General features: G+C 46.8%; 2 protein-coding genes across 2 annotated transcripts in view; both read right to left on the reverse strand.

Moving 5' to 3' along the window:
- The window catches only part of CSMD1 (CUB and Sushi multiple domains 1), a 2,074,203-nt gene extending 2,064,157 nt beyond the window's left edge, over positions 1–10,046 (reverse strand). The window contains exon 1 of the mRNA XM_086379826.1: positions 9,398–10,046. Within this exon, the coding sequence (XP_086235952.1) occupies positions 9,398–10,031 (634 nt within the window). The 5' untranslated portion in view covers positions 10,032–10,046. The remainder of the gene's footprint in view (positions 1–9,397) is intronic.
- LOC147343418 (uncharacterized) lies at positions 4,095–7,227 on the reverse strand. Its single transcript, XM_086379822.1, has one exon. It carries the CDS (start codon positions 7,177–7,179, stop codon positions 6,703–6,705), a length of 477 nt encoding a protein of 158 aa, XP_086235948.1. The 5' UTR covers positions 7,180–7,227; the 3' UTR covers positions 4,095–6,702.
- Positions 10,047–22,151: the final 12,105 nt, after the last annotated feature.

The following is a 22,151-nucleotide window of genomic DNA, read 5'->3' on the forward strand; positions in this document are numbered from 1 at the left end:
TGTCCATCCATCATAAAACTGAAAGAAAAACACATTTGCCAGGAGCTATAAATCATACCTCCCAGTTTGGCATGGCTACAGTTTTGGTACTTTTGGGTCAGAAGACCTCTTATTTTCTAAACACCTGGACGCCTTGTCGCATCTACATGTTTTGTTGCCACTAGAGAACAATGGGAAGGTAATTGTGTAATTGCAGTGGTTAAAGAAAGAGACTGATTACTTCCTTTTTGTTCTGTAATCCTCTTATAAAATTCTTTCAAATTAAAAAGCAGAGAGAAAATAGCCATGAAGATCAAAATGACAATTGTAGGTTGACATATCTAAACACAGTCTAATATCATTAAATTATTATCACTAGAAGAGGAAAAAATTACAAACACCCCAGATACCTTACTTTGTATACAAAGAGAAACAATTATGAGGAAGAAACATGGATGAATCGAATAAGCTTGGCAAAGTAATAACCTGGGTATAGGATTTCAAAGCTAATTATTCTGACATGTTCTAGCTTAGATATGTGAATAAATAAATCATGCATCTGTTCAGTTCAGTCGCTCATTCGTGTGGGACTCTTTGCGACCCCATGGACTGCAGCACGCCAGGCCTCCCTGTCCATCACCTACTCCCGGGGTTTACTCAAACTCACCTGAAAAAAAATCGTGACTGATACCTTGCACAGGTCATCTCTCCCCTACGAGTCTTTTCACAGAACAGTTTTGACACATTAGTCAAAACTCACACACACACACACAAAACACAATCAGGTACGGGAGAACAGTGGTTATTCACGGTGAAACTGTGAATGTGCATTCGAGCAGCAGGGTAGTCTGATGGCTGTAAGATTCCCCGCCCAAGTCAGGTAAGGTCTGACCCACTGGGCATGTGAGGAAAAGAAGAGCGAGGCCTGAAAAAGACATGCACCTTCGTATTTCAGGAACCAGTCTCAGAGCAGCAGTGTACATGCCTCGTTTGGCTCTCAGGACCCACAGAAGAATTTCGGGGGAGGAGTCCACTAAGCCTCAGTATGCATGGGTCTATCTTCACCTTGTCCTCTGCACCCTGCTGCCTGTCCTCGGGCCAGTCCTCACACACCTTTCTCACTCGTTCTGTCCCTGTTCCCTCTCCTCCATTCCTTGAGAGGCGGTATGAAGACCCCAGCTCTCACAGGAACCCCCCTCCCACATCTGCATGACCCTCAATATCTCTGACACAGTTTGTATAATCACTCATCAAAGTTAAGTTGCTTCAGTTTTCATTTTGTTTTGAAGAGCGTAAGCTTCATGAGGGGCATCACTCATTCAAAGTCTTCTTTGTTCAAGAGGGGAGGTAAATACCAGGTACTTGTCAACTCCAGTGACACTGAACTGAGCAGAAGGATGACCATAATCCTACTGATAGTCTAGACATCCCGAGTCTCTTCTCTGGCCCCAGAACTTCATTGCTGAGTATGGTAACTGACTAGAAACATACATCCACCTGGGCTTCCCAAGGCTGCTAGTGGTAAAGAACCCACCTGCCAATGCAGGAGATGTAAGAGATGCGGGTTTGATCCCTGGGTCGTGAAGAGCCCCTGCAGGAGGACATGGAAACCCACTCCAGCATTCCTGCGTGGAGCATCCCAAAGACAGAGGAGTCTGGCGGGGTCCTGGGAAGGAGCTCACAGGGCTGCAGAGTTAGACATGACTGAAGTGACTGACAGCACATGCATACATTTCCCTCCAGTGACAGCAGCTCCTCCCAGATGCTTAAATATATAAATAAACATAATTATAATAAACATAATAAATAAACATAATTCTACCTAATACTGAGATGATTTTTCTCACTTGACTTTCCCTTGATATTATCTCCACAATTTTTTAAAGTATAAGGATTTACATTTTGAAAATGTCATATTGTTTCCATATAAAACAGTGCATATATATTGAGCAGGTAGTCTGTAGATGCCCTGCGACCTCATTTCTAGAGCCATAAACAAAGGAAAACTCTAATGGCTGGATTTAAGTTGTTCACAATAATCATATTTTGTAAAGAAAGGAGAACAAGAATGAGACAGAACAAGAAAGGCAAGATTGATGCTGGAAAATTTTACATTTCCAGTGTAGGAAGGGAAGTATCTGCTCCATTTTGTTAATTTCTTGTAAAAATGTGACCCTTCTTATGTTGTCAGGGTTCCTCCTCTATTATGTATGAAGTGTCAATCACACCCTGCAAGTCTTAACTATCCACAGCTGTATTACACATCAAAGTACATCACTTTCCTAACCACACACAAAAAGTCTGAAACGGAGACAGAAGCTATTGACAGCCTTTGAACACAGTCTGTGGTTCATTCTTTGAAAGAAAAGTGAATATTCTTAAGCCCAGGAGAACCCATGTTCCTCAGAAGGAGCTGTGTTTAACTTTCTGTATCTCTGAAGATTATCCATCTGCATAAAAGTCAAAGGTCTCTAATGTTGATTTTCTATTTACTGATAGAAAAAGGAAGTGAAAATTCACTCAGAGAGTTCTGGGGTTTTAAAAACCAGAAGCAGGTCAAGGGTGCAGAATTCTATAGGAACAGGCATAGTGAGAGCCCACCCCATATTCTGCATGATATAAACTCTGTGTTGACAATTATTCACTTTTAAAAGATTAATAAAGGCATTTTCTATTAACAACAAGAGGAAACATAAGTAAGTTTCTGTGAAGAAAAGCATAGAGATTCACCAGGCATCTGGAAAAGAACTGCTTAGAATTCATAATTAATTTCAAAGGTTTTTAATTCATTAGAGAACATTTCCTGAATAATTCCAATTTTAATCTAACACTTAGCTCCTTCTTCTACAACACTAACCTTATCAGAGTATACTAAAGAGTAAAAGGAAAAAAAAATGTAAACTAATTTATTCTTACAGTATTTTTATATGAAAGACTACAATAATCCCTTGAAGTCATCCCATAATGTAAACACTACAGACAAGGAACTTGAATCTCAGCTTAGTTGTAAAATAATTAAAAAAAAAAAAAAAGGATTAAACAGCATAGAATGATGAACTCTGATAATGGAGACACTAAAGATAAAGAAGAAATCTTCTGAAATAATTGCAGTTTCATTATGTAGCATATTATGTAGTTTCAATATGAAATCAGGGTGGGCTAATTAGCCTATGAATACTCTGTGAAGAGGTTATTAGGTTTTGAGGCCTCTAACTGAAAGGAAAGTTGGGATAGATATATAGATAGATAGACAGATGCACAGACAGACAGATCTCTGACACCACTCAGAACTACTATTGAGAATCACTTGAGGGGAGAAGCCTTGAAACTTGCATTTAAAGACCTCAAGTGGTCAGTATGCACACACACTTTGCAAAAGATTATTCAAAAACTCAACATCAAGACCACAATGCCAACATCTTCAATAACAATGGGAACATGTTTAGTACCCAAAACATACACTGGAGAGATGCTTGATGTCCTCAAAAGCTGCTCTGCTTCCTTTGAGATCCACGTGGCTTAAAGTTATCTGGATAATTCCATTATTATCCATTATGATGATAAATCCCAGATAATAGATCCATTACCTTGGATTTGCATTTACAATATCAACATGTTGTATGAGATTTCTTGGATCTTACCAAGGTGCAGGGCCTCCAAAAATGAATACAACTCCAAAAATAACTGAATAACGATGCTTAGAATCAGGCTAACGTTTTATGCCACTTAAGTCTCAGGTTGTAACAATATCCTAAAAGTGACTCATTGGTGAAAACCTGGGAAGTAATACCAGCTTGATTCTTTCATGCCTGTTTCCCTTGATCTCATGGTAGTAAAAAGGATAATATTTAAATCACAAAGCATTATTCATCACTTCTGGCTTTACAGACAATGGGGGCAAAATCACGTTAAGATTATAAGTATTAAGATGGAAGCATCTCTTTTATTCTACTTATATTTGGAGAGAATGACAACAGTGAAATACCCCTTTTATAGCTTTCCCAAAGCTAAAACTAGTGCAGGATAAAGCAGGAGGATTTCAACCAATAAGTTGGAAAATGCATGAGAAGCATTAAAGTAGTTATTTTTAATACTTGCCCATGCCTGCATTTTTTTTTTTTCATTCTTCAAAGAAGTTTTAGCAAGAGACACGTGTGGCAAGAGATACACAGAGTGGGTTAAAGTCACAGGGATTCTAAATCAAGTTTATTTGTTGAAGTGTTATTCCTAAGTAGAACGCTTCCCACATATGCAGAAGGAGGTTTTATTCAACGGGATGGGTGATGTCTCCTCTGTCTGGAACAAAGGTGTCCAAGACTAAAGACAAACCCGCAGCCTCCCTACAGCGCTGAGGGCCCTTTCTTTCCCCCAAACTAGGGCATGGTAGATATGGTTTAAGGAAATTGCAGCTAAATTCAAAAATACTAAAAAAAAGAAAAGGAAAAGAAAAAAATGTGCTTCAAAGAGGTTGATGTGTGGGGAGAGGGGAGAGTATACACTGTACATTATTTCCATAAAGCTGTCACAATTAGTCAGTTTTAACCAGTTCAGTGAAACAATTTTCTCTTATTCTTTTTTTCCATAATGGGGATTTTAATTCTGGTATTTATCCATTTGAGTACTAGGGTCTAAATTCCACCCTACATATAGACAGATTAATTTTGTCAAAGAACATTTAAGGTCATCTTAACATCACTGTAGAAGAAGACTTATTTCCTTGCACTTAGGCAAATACCTAAATACGATTATCTGATTTTCATACTCATAGGTTTTTCCCTAAGCCCAGTGGCTGTGCAAGCTGAAGGCAAGCTCAAGGGGTTGATTTCTTTCAGGACCAATTATTTCAGGACCAAGAGTTTTTTTCTGTGCCCCAGACGGCAAATCCAAGCCCACTTTCTTGTTTCAAACATTGGCTTTTTCTGGTTTCCAAAGTGGCCTGACCACACAATGGGACTGGTTTGATTCTATCAGTTACCACCACTGGTCCAGAAACCCAGCTTCCTAGTCCAGTGGCACAGGTGCCCAGGCAACGCACAGATGTAAATGCTATAGGCTGCAGAGTACCTATCCTTTTAACTCAGATGTCTTCTTCTGATGTGTTAGCTAAACAAATAATACTAAAAGACAATATAGCTTTGTCATCTACTCTGCAAGAAGTACTGAAGCAACTTCTTAATTCTAGAGAGAGAGGACCCTCACCAGATATAAAAGGCTAAAGGGAATGTGCAGTTTAAGTTACATATATGCAAGTTCTGGTGGCTTATTTTCACTATAAGCTCAGCAGAAAACTTACCAGGGGCCCATTTAGAATTCAGTAGAGTACAGAGTATTTAATATGCCATTTGCATTTTGACAGCTTAGAAATGTCTACACTGGATTTGCTGTTTCGTCTGCAATGAGTGCTAACTGGACACCAGAGACTTTGTTTATCTATTTCTTAAAGGAAGCAGAACAATTTTCTTGACATTTTCAAAGCCCTATCGGTATTTGCTTCAGACAGTCAACTGGAGACTGAGGAAGCATTGCCCCCAGGAGGAGCTGTTTGTGCCTGTAGGAACTTCCACCGCATTCCTGGCACTCTGCCCATCAAGCAGGCCAGCTGAAAGCCAGAATCAAAACAGTGACCCCTGGCCTCTCTGTTAGCGCAGATTCTGACACCTGAGGGAATTCTACCATCAGTTACTACCTGCTACTGCTCCTTGGAACTTGTTTAATGAGACCTCACTGTCCTACCAATTCAAGTTTATAAAATGTGTCATTTAGGAAGAATGCTTCCCCTTTGCTTACCTTTTTAAGGACTTAAAATCCCCAGAGAAGACTTATATAGGTGCTCCAGAAGCACTAGAGCTATGGGCTGAAGAGTTATAAATTGGAAAAGAAAAAAAAAATCCCCTTGACAACTCAATAAAAAATAAATGTGATTTGCTAAGCAAATCATGGATGTAGAAATACTAACTTCCCCTTAGATGGCCTGCCTTTTTAGTGTGTGATGGATCAGGGTTTGTCCCTGGAAGTCTCTTCACAGGATTTCCTCTGTTCCCCAGGAGACAGTGCATATAGACACATCGCTGCAGTTGCCTACCCATGAGGATCCCAGCCAGCAAAAGAAAGGTCTTAGCACCTATCCTGGTAATGATAGAGGCAACTCATAGAAGTATGAAGGTCTGGGAAACCTTGTCTGTCTGCCTCTCTCTCTCTTTTTCCCTCCCTCTCTCCTTCCCTTCCTCTTCTTGTAAAGGTTTTTGTGGAAATTTGGCAAGGATCGCTTAAATCTTTGCTGGGAGTGTCCGTGAATTTCAGAATCACAGATTTTGAGAAACATCACCTTTCTCTCCCAGGCTTCCTATGGTGAGACTCATAGAGCTACTACATATGTACCTCTAAATTTTAGGACCTTTCTGAATAATGCCTGCAAATAGCTGCATTCTCCTTGCTGCACAAACTGGCAAGACACAAACTGAGAGGCAAACTTTCTCCAAACAGCCCGTAGATCAGCCCCGATAAAGAGCGCAATCTGTGTTCAGGGAATGAATTATTCCACCTACTTACTAGATGAAAATGGGAGAGGTTTTCAAGCTTTCTTCCCTTTTCTGGGGTCCCTGCAATAGCGGGGCTTTTAAGGAAGTATGCACACATGAGACCCAACCTTCACAATCGCGTTAATAATCCAAAGGAAAAAGAGTATCACAGGGGATTCCCGGTCCCTTCGGCCTCCACAATCAACTACAGCCGTTGACCGCGGTACAGAAGGTACAGCATTTTAAAGACCGCAACCGCGGCCGCCTCCAGCCTCTCACGACTCGCAAACAGGTCACGAATCCCGCCCCACACATCAGAACTGCCCGCCCGCCTTCGCCGCCGCGGGAACAGCCCCCTGGGCGCGCGCGGCGCGGCCCCCGCATCCCTGGCGACTCCTCGGGGAAGCCCTCCTGCGCTCCGGGGCCCGGGCGCCCCCGGCAGAGGTCCGACCTGGGCCCCCCGGGCGCCCTCTCCGAGGGGACTGCGCCCCAACCCTAGCCCCCCGGGCACACAGGGCCGCGCCAGCGCTGGCGTCACAGCCTCCCGCCCGCATCGCTCTCCCACGCGACCGCTGGCGCTTCCACTCGACCCGGCGGCGCAGAGGGGTCGCGGCCCCGGTCCCCGCGGGGGCGACGGGGAGCCGCGCGCACCCACTGCTGCCTCCATCAGGCAGTAGCGCATTGAGAGCGGCCGCCCGGCCCCTCTACGCGCAATCACACACACACACGCACACACACTCGCACCGCGCACGCCAGGGGCCTGGGACCCTGTATTCCATTTCTTGGCTTGTACGGGCGGGACTTGGGACTCCCAGGACACAAGAGGCGCTGTGCTCCCTGCGGCGGCCCCTCCAGGGCGCCCAGGACTTCGCGCCCCGAGCCGGGTGGACCCGGATCCGCCGGAGCAGCCCGGCCCGCGCCCGCGCCCGCGCCCGAGCCCAGCAGCTCGGCCCACCCGCGCGGGGGCGGCATCCGCCCGGCGCACACGTGTGCGGATTATTAAGCAGCCGGGGCAGGGCGGCCGGCGTCTCGGCGCACCAACCCCTGCTAATTGCGGGGGAAGGGCGCGCGGAGCGCGCGGAACCGCGGGGAAGCGAGAGTGCGCTAGGAGGCTGAGCTGCCTGGCGAGGCCCCGCTGCGCTCGGAGCGCGGGGGTGAGGGGCGGGAAGTTGTGCAGAGTTGCGTAGCAGGTGTTTTCACTTCGCGCAGGGGCTTAGTGGGCAAAGCCGGGTCCTGCCCCGACCCTGGACCCATGGAAGGTGCACACCTTCCAGGGACAGCCCTGTTTGCCCTCGACTCTTCTTGCTTCGCGCTCGGTCCCCAGCCAGCCCAGCGCGCCCGGAGGCCGCAGCTCGCCCGGCTCGGCCAGCCGTCCTCCCTGGAGGCTCCACCTGCCGCTCCCTAGGTGGGTCGGCTGGACCCAGCCGGGCAGGGGGGCAGGTCGGTGTCTTGGGGAAGCTTCCCAATCCCAAACAAGCCTGACCAGCAACTAACCGAGCGTTTGCGCTCCCTGGGACCCTGGGGCGCATTCCCACGGACACCCTTCTGAAACACCCCGGTGCTTGCGCGGAGGAGCTGGTGCCGAGCTGTGGGCTCTCAAGCAGCCCCGGACGCGGGCGGAGGGGAGGCACGGCGCGGGGACGCTAATCTGCCGTCTCTCCCCAGGCCTGGCCCATCTGGAGTTCCCTGCGGAACCAGAGACGGTCCTCCTTCGCCTTGTCAATCACCCCTGAATCTGGAACGCTGAAGGAATAGAAAATGGGCGGAAAAGAAGATGGAAGAATCTAGAGGAAAAGGGACTTTTATATGGGGAAAGAGCAAACAGCCGACAAAAAAAAAAAAAAAAAAAAAATACCCACATGATTTGACTTCATCCTTTTCAAAGGAAAAGAAAGAAAAATAGACGTTTTCGGGAGTGGGACGATACGTGTTGATTGATGTGGGGGGTATACAAGGAGGCTAAAATGAGGAAATGGGGGCAGATAGTTTGCAATGTGACAATCAACACCCCCCTCCCCACCTCTGAATCAAGAGGGACCTTGTTTTCTTTCCCAGAGAATAGACAAGTGCAGGAGCTGGTGCCAGCCCCGGGGTTTCAGCCTGTAGGCTAGTTCGGGGAAAACATCCCCTAACTCGCTTCAAGGAGAACACCAAGTTCACGAGCTCCAAGCCAAGGAGCGACCTGGGGACACTCCTTCCCCTGACCAGGGGGTGGCAGGGCGGGAGAGCCCTGTGACCTGGCGACCATCTCTGAGGCTGAGCCCGGTCCCGGGCTCCCTGCTCTCTCCACGCACCTCGCCAGCTCCTTCCAACTTGCAGGGAACAAAGTCCGGGGAGAGGCAGGTGGGGGCGGCCTGGCCAAGGAGCTCCCCATCACTCCCCGAGGTCGTGGGTGGGGGGGTGCACGGCCCAGCGGCAGGCAGGTTCGCCCGTGGCACCCAAACCCCGAGAGAGCCAGAACTTGCCGGGCCGCCTTGGCCCGGCCCACTTTCCCAGGCGCTCTGGGTCCGGGGAGAAAGTCCCGGAACCACCCGGGCCACCAGGACCCGCTGCTCCCGCATCTCGGAGGAGGCATCGCCGCCAGGCACCACGCAGCTTCACCAACTCGGGGTGGCTTCTTTCTCCCCAACAGCCCCCGGCGGGCGCCGAGAAAAGAGAGGCATTTCGTTTCAGCCCGAGTGAGGGGGAAGGAGGGCGGGGGTGGGGCGCGGGAGATGAGGGTGGGCAGAGGGCGATGCAAGCTGCCTGCCGGCATCGCGATCGCGGGGCGTCCGCGGTGGAGAGCCACCGGCGGAGGCCGGCCCCTCGGCACGCTACCCGCCTCCGAACCGACCCCAGGCTCGCAAGCCGGGCCTCGGAGGGTTCGCGCATCGCCCGGGCAGCCGGCGAGCCCGCCTTACCTTGGGCTGCAGTGAGGAGCCCCGCGCACAGTGCCAGCAGCGCCAGAAGCAGCGACTCGAATTTCCCCCACGCAGTCATGTCTGCAGATATTCCACACGCGCACGACAGCGATGGCTCTTCTCGGACGCGCCCGGCTCCTCCGAGGCACAGCAGGGCTACGGACAGAGCCAGAGAATCACCCGAGGGCGAGGCGAGCTGGGGAGAGATCCCGGTCTCCGGACCGGCCGCGCATCCGACGCCTCCCGCAGGTCTGGGCGCCCGGCTCGCTTCGCTCTCATAGCATCGGGTCCCGAACCCACTGCAGGCAGAGCTGAGCTGCTCCGAGCGCCGACACCGAGCTGCCGGGCCGGGGCCGGGGACGAGCGCCCGCCCAGCCGGGCAGGAAGGCACCGAGGCTGCGAGGCTGCGGGAGGGGGCGAGGCGGAGAGAGGAGCGCGCGCCGCCGGAGAGACCCGGAGCGGAGGCAGCTGGAAAGGCAGCCAGCGAGTGGGAGCCGCGGGAGGGGGGGGAGGAGGCAGGGAGGGGGCGCCGGGGGAGGGAGGAGAGGCAGGCTCGGGAGGGAAGGCGGGGAGCGCGGAAGACAGGCTGCTCGCGGCACAAGGAGCCGCTGCCGCGGCGGCTGGACTCAACCATCCCTTCCCACCGAGAGGGGATGGAGCTGGGACGGCGCCATCCCAGACCCGGCCCGGCCTCGGGCGCCTGGCTCCCCGCGCCGCGCCGGGCCGCGCTCTCCCGCGCTCTCCCCGCGCGCCGCCGCGCACAGGCTGGGGAAGGAGACTTGTTGGGCGTCGGGCGGGGGACGCCCGCGCCCCCCACCCGGACGAGGCCAAGCCAGTGGGCAGCTCGGCGACCTGGAGGGGTCCTGGGAGGGCAGAGGCTGGCCGCCATCCGCCGGTCTCACTTCGTGCCTGGCCGGGGAGAAGCCCCCCCGGCGTAACTTGGGAAAGAAACGCAGTAGCAAAGAGAACCGCCGAGGCTCTAGCTCCAAGGGCGGAGATCAGCCTCGGTTTATTTGATTTCGAGATCGTGTTTGGCAAGATGACGAAACGGCAAGGAGCTATTCTGATGTCCTGACTTAGGTCAACCACGCACAAACCGAGGTTGGGCATAAAGTCAAAATGAGGAAGGGTGTTTGTCGAGGACAGATAGTGGGGTCTGATGATGAGAGGTGGCGCCGTAGGCACACCTACAGGTGAAACCCTATAGGAAATGAAATGGGTTGGTAAGGACTTGCGGAGAAAGGAGAGCTTCTTTTCTGAATCTGCAAAGGGATGAACCGAGCGGACAGAAAGCAGAGCTCTGGAACCCGGCGGTTGACAGAATGAACCCGTTTTCACCCAACTCCCCACAGAGGAGGTGTGTCCATGCAATCTGGAGGGACAAGACAAGGCATTTTAGGGGAAGGTTCATAGAAAATAGAAGCCATCGGTGAATGCTAGTTCTTCTGCAAAGGGGCGTTTCAAGTATTCCCCATTCGCTACCAAAATGGGTTAAATAATTCCTTTACGGAATTGGAGGAACCAGAACATGGAAACCCCACACCTTGGTAAGAGAGGACTATACCCTGTGCCCAGAAGGGTCTGAACACCAGCAGCGCTAAATGCTGTATCGCCCATATTGCTGGGTGATTTGGTGAAGAGCCCACTGTTGGCAGTGGGTCATGAGCTTCAGTCCACCTGCATTTTATCAGTTCATCTTCAAGATTAAATAGGTTGACAAGTTCATAATGCTTTAGACCCCTGTCTGCTTTTCTTAGTGGTCCCTTGTCTCAGTGGTCACTGGGCTACATGAGAACACCATGGTGATCCAGGGAACGAAGGGCTAAGTCTTGACGTTTCAGCCTCAACGCGTGGTCGGCTGGGTTCCCACAGCACCAGGAGCACCTGGACCTGCATCAGAGCTCCCCTCTCATACAGAGAGGAGCATCTCAAGAGGACCATCACGTTTGCTTCTCTGAAAGCTGCAGTCCCAGATATGACTTGGGTTTGCTACTTCCTGAGTCCTATTCTGTCTGTGGGGGTGGGGGGAACAGAAGACTGAATGGCTCAGTCTTTGGGGAATTCAGTGGAATTCAAATTCTTCAGGCTGAAACAGGCATGTCAACCCTTCTGAGATCTTAAATCAAACCGCAGATGGTACCTATAACTCAGCAAGTGAACAAAAACACTTTTTTAAGACCCATTAGGTGCTCCAAATAGTTCATTTCAAGCTCCTCATCAGGAAAAGAAAAAAAAAAAATCTCTTTGGGAACTAAAGAGCTGATTTCTTGAGAAACGGTGTCTTGTCTTTGCGCTGCTCTTCCTAATGACTTGTGTCACCAAGAAGGATTCCTGCCATTAAAAACCGTTTCCAAATTCTAACCATCCTGGTCTAGGACTCAGGATGATTCTGACTTTATTAGTAACGTTCAGTATCACCTGTGTAACTGAACACCCTCACACTTATTGTGACCGGCCTCAGGCTGAGCACCACCTCCCCTGGGTTCTGCTTGAAGTCTGAAATGCCATCCCCTTTCTCTGGAGTGGGAAACATCTATCCAATTCCCATTCTTTGAGAAAGAGTGATCCCCATAACCAGTAACTTCACCCACTTCTGCTGTAATTTACCCACAGTATTTGGCCAGATCACATATCAGAGAGTTGCAATGATCCATGCTGAATTTCTGGTCCTAAGTACGAAGAGGGTATGGGGTGGCTGTCAAATAATATAGGCTGATCTTGCAATATGGTTGTCTCTGTGTTAATGTTGTGATATTTTCCCCCCAAGATCTCCAGCCTGGGTTGGTCTGGAATGCAATCGTGGGGCAATGCTGCCACCTAGTGTCGAGCTTTTCTTGTTGGGTTTTTGCAGAGAAAGCCACAGTCCCTTGGTCTCTTATCTCATCTGAGGTTCCCTGCCTGGGTTCTGAAAGCCCCTCCAGAACACTCTGTCATCCATCCAGTAATCAGGCTATAGATGAAGCCCATTCTTAGGTTCCTAGAGGCTTTTTCCCCTTGTGATTTTTAAATGACTGTGAAAGCCTTGATTTATATCTAACTCAAATGCCGGATATTTAGAGCAGTATTAACCAAATGGGATTAGAGGGAGTGAGTTACCCTAGGGAATTCACACCAGGTAGCTTTGTGACCACATTCCTGTGTTGGCCTGTGGGGCCAGGAGCACTTGGGCACTGAGTTTTTACAATTTGCTTATTTTTTTTCCTCCATTTTCCATCCTAGGCATACTGCTGTCATGGCCTTGGGGACTCAGGCTGAGCAGCATGAGAAACATCAGTGGCACCGGGGATGAGAGCTGAGTAGTGGAATTAATAAAGGCAAAGAGGGTCTGACATACCGGGATCGATCAAGACACCCCTAACCTCGTGTAATGACTCAGGTGAAGGATGGAAAACAGACATCTGGAAAGTGCTGTAACAGAGGAGGGAGAGGGTTTTTCTTTTGTTTTTTCTTCAGGTGAACCATGCCTGAGAAGGGGACAGAATATATGAATAGGGTACTTGAGACAAAATTATAAATGACAAACTTTGCTCACATGAGAAAGATAATTAGCCAGAAATACATGTGTTGCGTGGATGGATGTCTCCGAGAGTGCAGTCGTTGCTGTGATTGCTAAATGGGACATCTTTTGACTCTGTTAATGGCATGTACCAAAGCCTGATGATGACCAGGGCACTGGGGAAACTCTCTCCTTCATAGCGGGTGGGGATGGCATCACATGATTCAGGTTTCCCTAAAGGCAATGCCCATCTTAGGAGAGCAAGAAGGATGGGAGGGAGAGGGCAAAGGGTAAGAAAGGAGTAAAATAATCACTTACTGTTTGCACAACTCTTTACGCTGAATCTTATTTCTATCCTAAGATTATCACTGCCCCCCTTAATTCCATTGTGTGGAATTATCATCATTCCACACAATGATGAGAAAACAAAGCTTTAAGAAATGAAGTTATTTGTAGGAGGTCGTATCTCACTAAGGACCGGATGGTACTATCAAGGCTGTTGCTGTTTTGCTTTGCCATATCAACATTTAAAACCCTCCTTGCTGCCCCTCCCCCGCAAAGGAGCTTACACTTCCCTACGCTGGTCTCCAGGCTCCCGATACCTCTGCATTTGTTTATGAAGAAACTGAGCCAGTGTGTAGAAAGCACTCCTCCCAGGAATACCAGAACACAGTCTTGCTGGGAGCAAGTCTGGTCCTCCAGGACAGACCATTTGCACTGAAAAAAGATTCTGTGACCCTGTGTGACTATTTATTCGTGTAAGTTTTAATTTTTAAAACTATTCTCATTGGCTTGCTTAAAATAAATAAGCTGAGCACTTTCCCCTGTTTTTCTAATAAAGTAATACCTTTAACCGTGTGTATATGTGTGTGTGTGTGTACACCAACATACATATACACACATACACATGCACACAAGGGGAGTACTTCCCTTTTGTTAATGACTTAGAGGAGTAGCATTAGGATGTAGGAAATTAAGAGGTGTCAAGTAAGTCTAAGTCTAGAGATGAACCATGCTATAAGCGATCCACTGGGAAAGGAGAGAATTAGACACTGTCTCCTTTCACAAGCGGGAAGCTGAATAAAAGGGTGCAGACTGTGGGCTTCGTCGTGCATGGGGATGAAGTGGAAGACCTGTTGGGGTGCAGACCCCCAGCCCCAGAGTTTCTGATTCAGCCTGTCTAGGATGGGGCCCAAGAATCACCTTTCCACCGGGTCTCCAGATGATGCATGCATGCCAGGACGGTTCTCTGAGAACCACTGGTATAGTGAACAGGGTGGACTTTGAGTTAAAATACCGGCTTTGTATCCTGTATCTGACTTTCTGAGCAAGGGATCTTTTAAAAAAAAAAAGAAAGAAAGAAAAAAACCCACTTCATTTGCATATGTTTGCTTCTCAGAAAATATGTAAAATGCTATTTACCCAATAGACTTGGAGAAAGCAACAATATAAGCACAGTGGCTGATGTATACAAAATTCTTAAAAATATCATTTCCTTTTCTCTCCCTTCAGTCCCTGAAGGAGGAGAGAAGGCACCCAGATGGAGAAAGGCTCTCCATCTGTTCGGATCCGTATTTTAGGAGAGGCAAGCTGGATTCGGGTGGGAGAAAAGAAATACATTTGTCAAACTCCCCCAGGTTGTCGCAAGGTGAATCCAGGAGGAATCCATGTGGGGGAGACCGCAGGTTGTCTTGACTCTGATGTTTAAGATCCACTCCTCACTTAAAGGAAAGGCTGCCTCACTCCTGGCTTGTACAACACCAGCGAGCTGGAGACACTTGGTCCAGCGGTGGGAGAAGGGACATTCTTAAAGGTCGTTAGCAACGCTTCCCTCCCGCACTGAGGCAGACTTGGGGTAGAGGGACTTTCAATCACCATCAGCTCCATCTAATACTGAGGGCACTAAATCCTTGAGGACAGACTCAAAGGTGCCTCCAAGGCTAAATAATCATCATGAAAAGACAAATAAATGCTTATCTAGCTTCAGTGACCGTAAGAACATGAGACGGCTTTTCCCTAGGACTTCTACTGATAACCATTCTCCAACGAAACTAAATTTCAGAAGGGCCAACTCAGATCAAATGTGTCTCGAGCTTTATGCTTTTGGAAAAGCCACGTCACTTCTGAGACCACTTTCTTATCTGAGAACAGAGTTGGGGCTAATGTGTGTGCTATTTCTAAAGTTCTTTGGTTCTTTCTTACATTCCTTATGCTCAGTATTTTCCTGTTCTTCAGTTGACTGTAAGATGACATGTGTTTATATGTTTCTGTTTGGGTTCAGTGAGTTGTTTCTGGAAAAAGCATTCAAAATTATAATATTAAAAAAATGTTGACCAGAATGACCCACAAAGAAATGGACACAATAAACATGCCCACCATACACATGCCCCTCACCCCCTCTCACACAGACATAAACCATCTCGACAGCGGCTGTAGATACAAATCATTGCATTTGTCTTCGTCCTGTTACAGAGTCCAGGCTCTCATTGTTTTTAGCTCTGCCTCTAAGTTTAAATACACTTTGATAGCCCTTTCCCTGAAGGACTGTCCTTTCTTTCTTATTGATTGAAAGAAGATCCTGGAAAATACTTGCTGAAACCGTATATACAAAAATCTTTCCTATTGGGAACGTTCCTTTAAAAACCAATAATCATCATCCTTGGAATGACTGCAAAACAGTCAATTCTTGGATTATTGCTTTTAAACCTGGATCCATGCTGCAGTCAGACTCCAAAGAGGAAGTGACTGCTCACATTATTAACAGAAATAGCAGTAACCAAAAAAAGCAAAGAAAAGAAAGAGCAGTAACATAATTTATGTGGAGCTTCTGACAGGTGTAGGACTTTGCAATTAGGGCCATGATACAAAGGTATGAGATGTGGCTCCTTTCTGCACAGTTAGAAGAGAAAGACACCCTACTAACACGACTATTAAGTGCAAAGTATGTGATCACACGCAAACACAGGTTCTGAAAGATGAATTAACATGTCCTGGGCCACATAAGTAATTATAAGAAATAGGGTGGAACTCAAGTAAAAGGTGTCGGCTTTTCTCATGACATATCGTCTCTGGGGCTGCTACTGAAGATTCTCTGCTATGTCAAGATCCTCAGTTGATCCCAAAGGACAGATGAGAATCACATACAGGCTTAAAGGATAAAAACCACTGTAGGTGAGGATGAAAAATACATGAACATGTTTGGAGGGATATATACATTACGAGTTCTCAAACACACCTGTATCTTGTTGGAAGACTTTTAATTTTATTGTTTATCACGGACCCAGGTTTGCTTATTCTAACGTGAGTTTGTGTTTGCTGAATATGCACCATTTGATTATAGGGAAGGTCACCTAGTTCGTGCTGGGTCAGATGGGGAGGTGTCTGTGCGTGCCCAGTCACTCAGTCGTGTATGACTCTTTGCAGCCCCATGGACTGTAGCCCATGGATTCTCCAGGCAAGAATACTAGGATGGGTTGCCATTTCCTTCTCCAGGAGATCTTCCCGACCCAGAGACTGAACCCGAGTCTCCTGCATTGGCATGTAGGTTCCTCACCACTGGGCCACTTGGGAAGCCAAAATGTGACATGAGACATGGTCAGCGGCTTGGGGATCAGAGTGGCCTGCCCATGACATCTCCACCAGCACCCCTCTCCTGATGCCACAGTGACCCACCTTAATAGATCCCAGACCTGGTCCATAACACACTCAGTGAAAACAGAACACTCCTACATGGGGATGTAAACTGGCGCAGCCTCTGTGTAAAACAGCGTGGAGGTTTCTCAAAAAACCTAAAAGTAGAACTACCTCATGATCCAGCAACTCTACTCCCGGGTATATATTCAAAAATAAAACCAAAAATACTAACTCAAAAAAATATACACACTGCAATGCTCACAGCTGCATTATTTACAGTACCTAGGACATGGGAGCGACCTAAGACAACGTACGTCAACAAAGTAATGTTACACAGTCGTAAAAAAAGAGCAAAAATGTGTCATTTCCAGCAACTTGGAGGGCATTATACTGTTATATATAAGTCAGACAGAGGAAGATAAATACTGTATGATACCACGTAAATGTGGAATCTAAAAAATACAACAAGCTAGTAAATAGAACATAAAAGCAGAAGACTCACAGATTCAGAGAACAAACTAGTGGTTACTAGTGAGGAGAGGGAGGGGGGTATAAGGGAAATATGGGGAGTCTGAATTGTTAGATATAAGATGGATTCAAGAATGTACTGTACAGCATGAGAAATATGGTCAATATTTTGAAATAACTATAAATAGAAAGTAATCTTTAAAGCTATATAAATTTTTTTTCAAAGTTAAGGTAACAAAAAACTCAATTCACTCAGTGTGCTCCCATCATGAATATTAAGCCCCTGCGTACTCAGTGGAAAGATAACCAGGGAGGACTGTGGTTTTCTGTCTCTAGAGAAAAGAAGGCTCTGGTTTGTGAAGGGGACTGATCAGACCTCACATCCAAGGCAGCAGCGGGCCACTGGACTGGCTGCAACCATGACATCTTCCATCTCTAAGTGGATGCTCCACGCCATGTGTGTGTGTGCTCAGTCACTTCATCCATGTCCAGCTCTGTGTGAACTTCATGGACTGCAGCCCTCCAGGCTCCTCTGTCCATGGAATTCTCCAGGCAAGAATACTGGAGTGCGTTGCCATGCCCTCCTCAAGGGGATCTTCCTGACCCAGGAATTAAACATCTCTTACATCTCCTTCACTGGCAGGCAGTTTCTTCACCACTAGAGCCACCTGTAAAGCCCAACTATATAGATACCAGGCCCTAATTCTTATGGGGTAGATTCAGGGAGAAAATATAAATGGATCCACAAACACACACACAGGGACAACATACAGTCACACACATTTGTTCAGACACACACAGAGATACACACACATCCCTATTCAATCCCCCAGGACGCTGAGTTACAAATGCTCAACTGCTCCTTTTGTTAGCTGGGGAGAAAGTCTGTTGCAGACAGCATATATGAGGAGAGTGCTCCTTTGAGTTCTGAGGTTTGGGAAGGGAGGTTGATTCTGGCTGAGGAAACACTGCAGCAGCTGAGTGGGAGCCTGGCCCTCCTCCCTCTAAGCAGAGACTCTGGGGGAAAAAACTGGGCTCAGCCTGGTTGGGAAGAGCTGGTGTCGGAGGAGGGGAGAGTGAGAGCTAGTGAACTGCAGCGAGGAGACCGGGGGGTGCGGAGTCCCAGGTCCACACCGGCCAGCTGTGAGGATCCAGGTCGAGTCCCGGGTACACACCGGCCGTCTGTGAGGATCCAGAACATTTAGCCTCATTCGGTCTGAATTCTGTAAGTCTGAAAATAACTATGCCACTCATACTTGTCTGACCCATGTAATTTTGAGGCTGCCATAAACATTATATGGGAAAACACTGTTGAAACTTGAAAGATCGGTATACACACATGTTATTACTATGAATTAGACCCAGCTGTATTGACAAAGAGACTTGGCAGTTGTTCAAATTCCTCTGTCGCTGGAAACACTAAGGTGTGAATGAACATGACGGGTGTGACCAGGATCCTGAGGGCCCAGGAGGTAAAGGTCTAAAACTGTCTATACAACTGTCTATAAACAGTAGAACACTACAAGCTTTCACTATCTTAAATGAGAAAAAGCCCAATTAGGAGGGATCAGTTCAGTTCAGTTCAGTCACTCAGTCGTGTCCGACTCTTTGCAACCCCATGAGCCACAGCACGCCAGGCCTCCCTGTCCATCACCATCTCTCAGAGTCCACCCAAATCCACGTCCATTGAGTCAGTGATGCCATCCAACCATCTCATCTTCTGTTGTCCCCTTCTCCTCCTGCCCTCAATCTCTCCCAGCATCAGGGTCTTTTCAAATGAGTCAGGTCTTTGCATCAGGTGGCCAAAGTATTGGAGTTTCAGCTTCAACATCAGTCCTTCCAAAGAACACCCAGGACTGATCTCCTTTAGGATGGACTGGTTGGATCTCCTTGGAGTCCAAGGGACTCTCAAGAGTCTCCTCCAATACCACAGTTCACAAGCATCAATTCTTCAGTGCTCAGCTTTCTTTATAGTCCAACTCTCACATCCATATGTGACCACTGGAAAAAACATAGCCTTGACTAGACGGACCTTTGTTGACAAAGTAATGTCTCTACTTTTTAATATGTTGTCTAGGTTGGTCATAAATTTCCTTCCAAGGAGTAAGTGTCTTTTAATTTCATGGCTGCAATCACCATCTGCAGTGATTTTGGAGCCCAGAAAAATAAAATCAACCACTGTTTCCCCATCTATTTGCCATGAAGTGATGGGACCGGATGCCATAATCTTCATTTTCTGAATGTTGAGCTTTAAGCCAACTTTTTTACTCTCCACTTTCACTTTCATCAAGAGGGTCTTAAGTTCTTCTTCACTTTCTGCCATAAGGGTGGTGTCATCTGCGTATTTGAGGTTATTGACATTTCTTCTGGCAATCTTGATTCCAGCTTGTGCTTCTTCCAGCCCAGCATTTCTCATGATGTACTCTGCATATAAGTTGAATAAGCAGGGATATACTTCTTTTCCTATTTGGAACCAGTCTGTTGTTCCATGTCCAGTTCTAACTGTTGCTTCCTGACCTGCATACAGATTTCTCAAGAGGCAGGTCAGGTGGTCTGGTATTCCCATCTCTTTCAGAATTTTCCAGTTTATTGTGATCCACACAGTCAAAGGCTTTGGTATAGTCAATTAAGCAGAAATAGATGTTTTTCTGAAACTCCCTTGATTTTTCAATGATCCAACAGATGTTGGCAATTTGATCTCTGATTCTTCTGCCTTATCTAAAACCAGCTTAAACATCTGGAAGTTCATGGTTCATGTGTTGCTGAAGCCTGGCTTGGAGAAGTTTGTGCATTACTTTACTATCCTGTGAGATGAGTGCAGTCGTGCGGTAGTTTGATCATTCTTTGGCATTGCCTTTCTTAGGGATTGGAATGAAAACTGACCTTTTCCAGGCCTGTGGCCACTGCTGAGTTTTCCAAATTTGCTGGCATATTGAGTGCAGCACTTTCACAGCATCATCTTTCAGGATTTGGAATAGCTCAACTGGAATTCCATCACCTCCACTAGCCTTGTTCATAGCGATGCTTCCTAAGGCCCACTTGACTTCACATTCCAGGATGTCTGGCTCTAGGTGAGTGATCACACCATCGTGATTATCTGGGTCATGAAGCTCTTTTTTATACAGTTCTTCTGTATATTCTTGCCACCTCTTTTTAATATCTTCTGCTTCTGTTAGATCCCTACCATTTCTGTCCTTTACTGAGCCCATCTTTGCATAAAATGTTCCCTTGGTATCTCTAATTTTCTTGAAGAGATCTCTAGTCTTTCCCATTCTATTGTTTTCCTCTATTTCTTTGCACTGATCTCTAATGAAGGCTTTCTTATCTCTCCTTGCTATTCTTTGGAACTCTGCATTCAAATGGGTATATCTTTCCTTTTCTCCTTTGCTTTTGCTTCCCTTCTTTTCACAGCTATTTGTAAGGCCTCCTCAGACAGCCATTTTGCTTTTTTTGCATTTCATTTTCTTGGGGATGGTCTTGATTCCTGTCTCCTGTACAGTGTCACGAACCTCTGTGCATAGTTCATCAGGCACTCTGTCAATCAGATCTAGTCCCTTATATCTACTTCTCACTTCCATTGTATAGTCATAAGGGATTTGATTTAGGTCATACCTGAATGGTCTAGTAGTTTTCCCCACTTTCTTCAATTTAAGTCTGAATTTGACAATAAGGAGTTCATGATCTGAGCCACAGTCAGCTCCCGGTCTTGTTTTTGCTGACTATATAGACCTCCATCTTTTGCTGCAGAGAATATAATCAATCTGATTTCGGTGCCGACCATCTGGTGGTTTCCATGTGCAGAGTCTTCTCTTGTGTTGTTGGAAGAGGGTGTTTGTTGTGACCAGTGCATTCTCTTGGCAGAACTTTATTAGCCTTTGGCCTGATTCATTCTGTACTCCAAAGCCAAATTTGCCTGTTATTCCAGGTGTTTCTTGACTTCCTACTTTTGCATTCCAGTCCCCTATAATGAAAAGGATATCTTTTGGGGATATTAGTTCTAGAAGGTCTTATCGGTCTTCATAGAACTGTTCAACTTCAGCTTCTTCAGCATTACTGGTCAGGGCATAAACTTGGATTACCGTGATATTGAATGGTTTGCCTTGGAACTGAACAGAGATGATTCTGTCATTTTTGAGATTGCATCCAAGTACTGCATTTTTGACTCTTTTGTTGACTATAATGGCTACTCCATTTCTTCTAGGGGATTCCTGCCCACAGTGTAGATATAATGGTCATCTGAGTTAAATTCACCCATTCCAGTCCAGTTTAGTTCACTGATTCCTAGAATGTCAATGTTCACTCTTGTCATCTCCTGTTTGACCACTTCCAATTTGCCTTGATTCATGGACCTAGCACTCCAGGTTCCTATGCAATATTGCTCTTTACAGCATTGAACACTAGACATCAAATAGTATAATCCCCTTCATTCTACAGGCGAGAAAATTATGAGAGATACTTCCAAATTTGCTCAGTAAACCTCTGTTGAGGTCTTACAACATAGTCAGCATTTTACCCTGCTCTATGCACACAGCACTGCACAGCGCACAGCCCTGCCCCTGGGTTCTGCATTTGCACATCACCTCACTGCCCTCACAGGTGCCCTGGCCACAGGCAGGACAGCTTCCACATAAGGAAGCAGGGTTTGGAGGGTGGACTCAACCTGCCCAAAGCCACAGTCTGGGTCAGTCTGTTGGTGATTTTTCTTAAAGGCAGCTCTGAATGTTCATAGATTTCAAAGGGTTCTGCAAAAATGCCTCCCTGAAAGCAAGACTGATAAATACCATCATCAAGTATCTTCCTTCAATATATTAAAACTCTTAATAATTTAAGGGAATCTTTCAGATGTGCAAGTAAACTCTAGATTTTAAATATTACACCGAAGAGGACGTCAACCTGAGTGCATGTACTATGCTCTCAGGTGACTGAAAGACCATTCAAAGGGCATGCAAGTTTGTGTTATGTGTGTGTGTTCATTTTTCTGAAGAGACAGTCCATTCTCCCCAAAATATCCAACCCTGATATAAATAATTCCTTAGTTTAGAAATAAAGCTGTAATGAAGTATATTACATCATCCTAAAAAATGCTCAACTTGTGCTGAAAAAATGAAACAACCAGAAATTTCACAAATAACATAGGCTCTGTTGGTCAGGGAGCAG

This window comes from Bos grunniens, chromosome 27 (genome assembly GCF_055505025.1).
Source record: "Bos grunniens cultivar Pamir isolate PY7600 chromosome 27, Bosgru_T2T1.0, whole genome shotgun sequence".
NCBI lineage: Eukaryota > Metazoa > Chordata > Mammalia > Artiodactyla > Bovidae > Bos > Bos grunniens.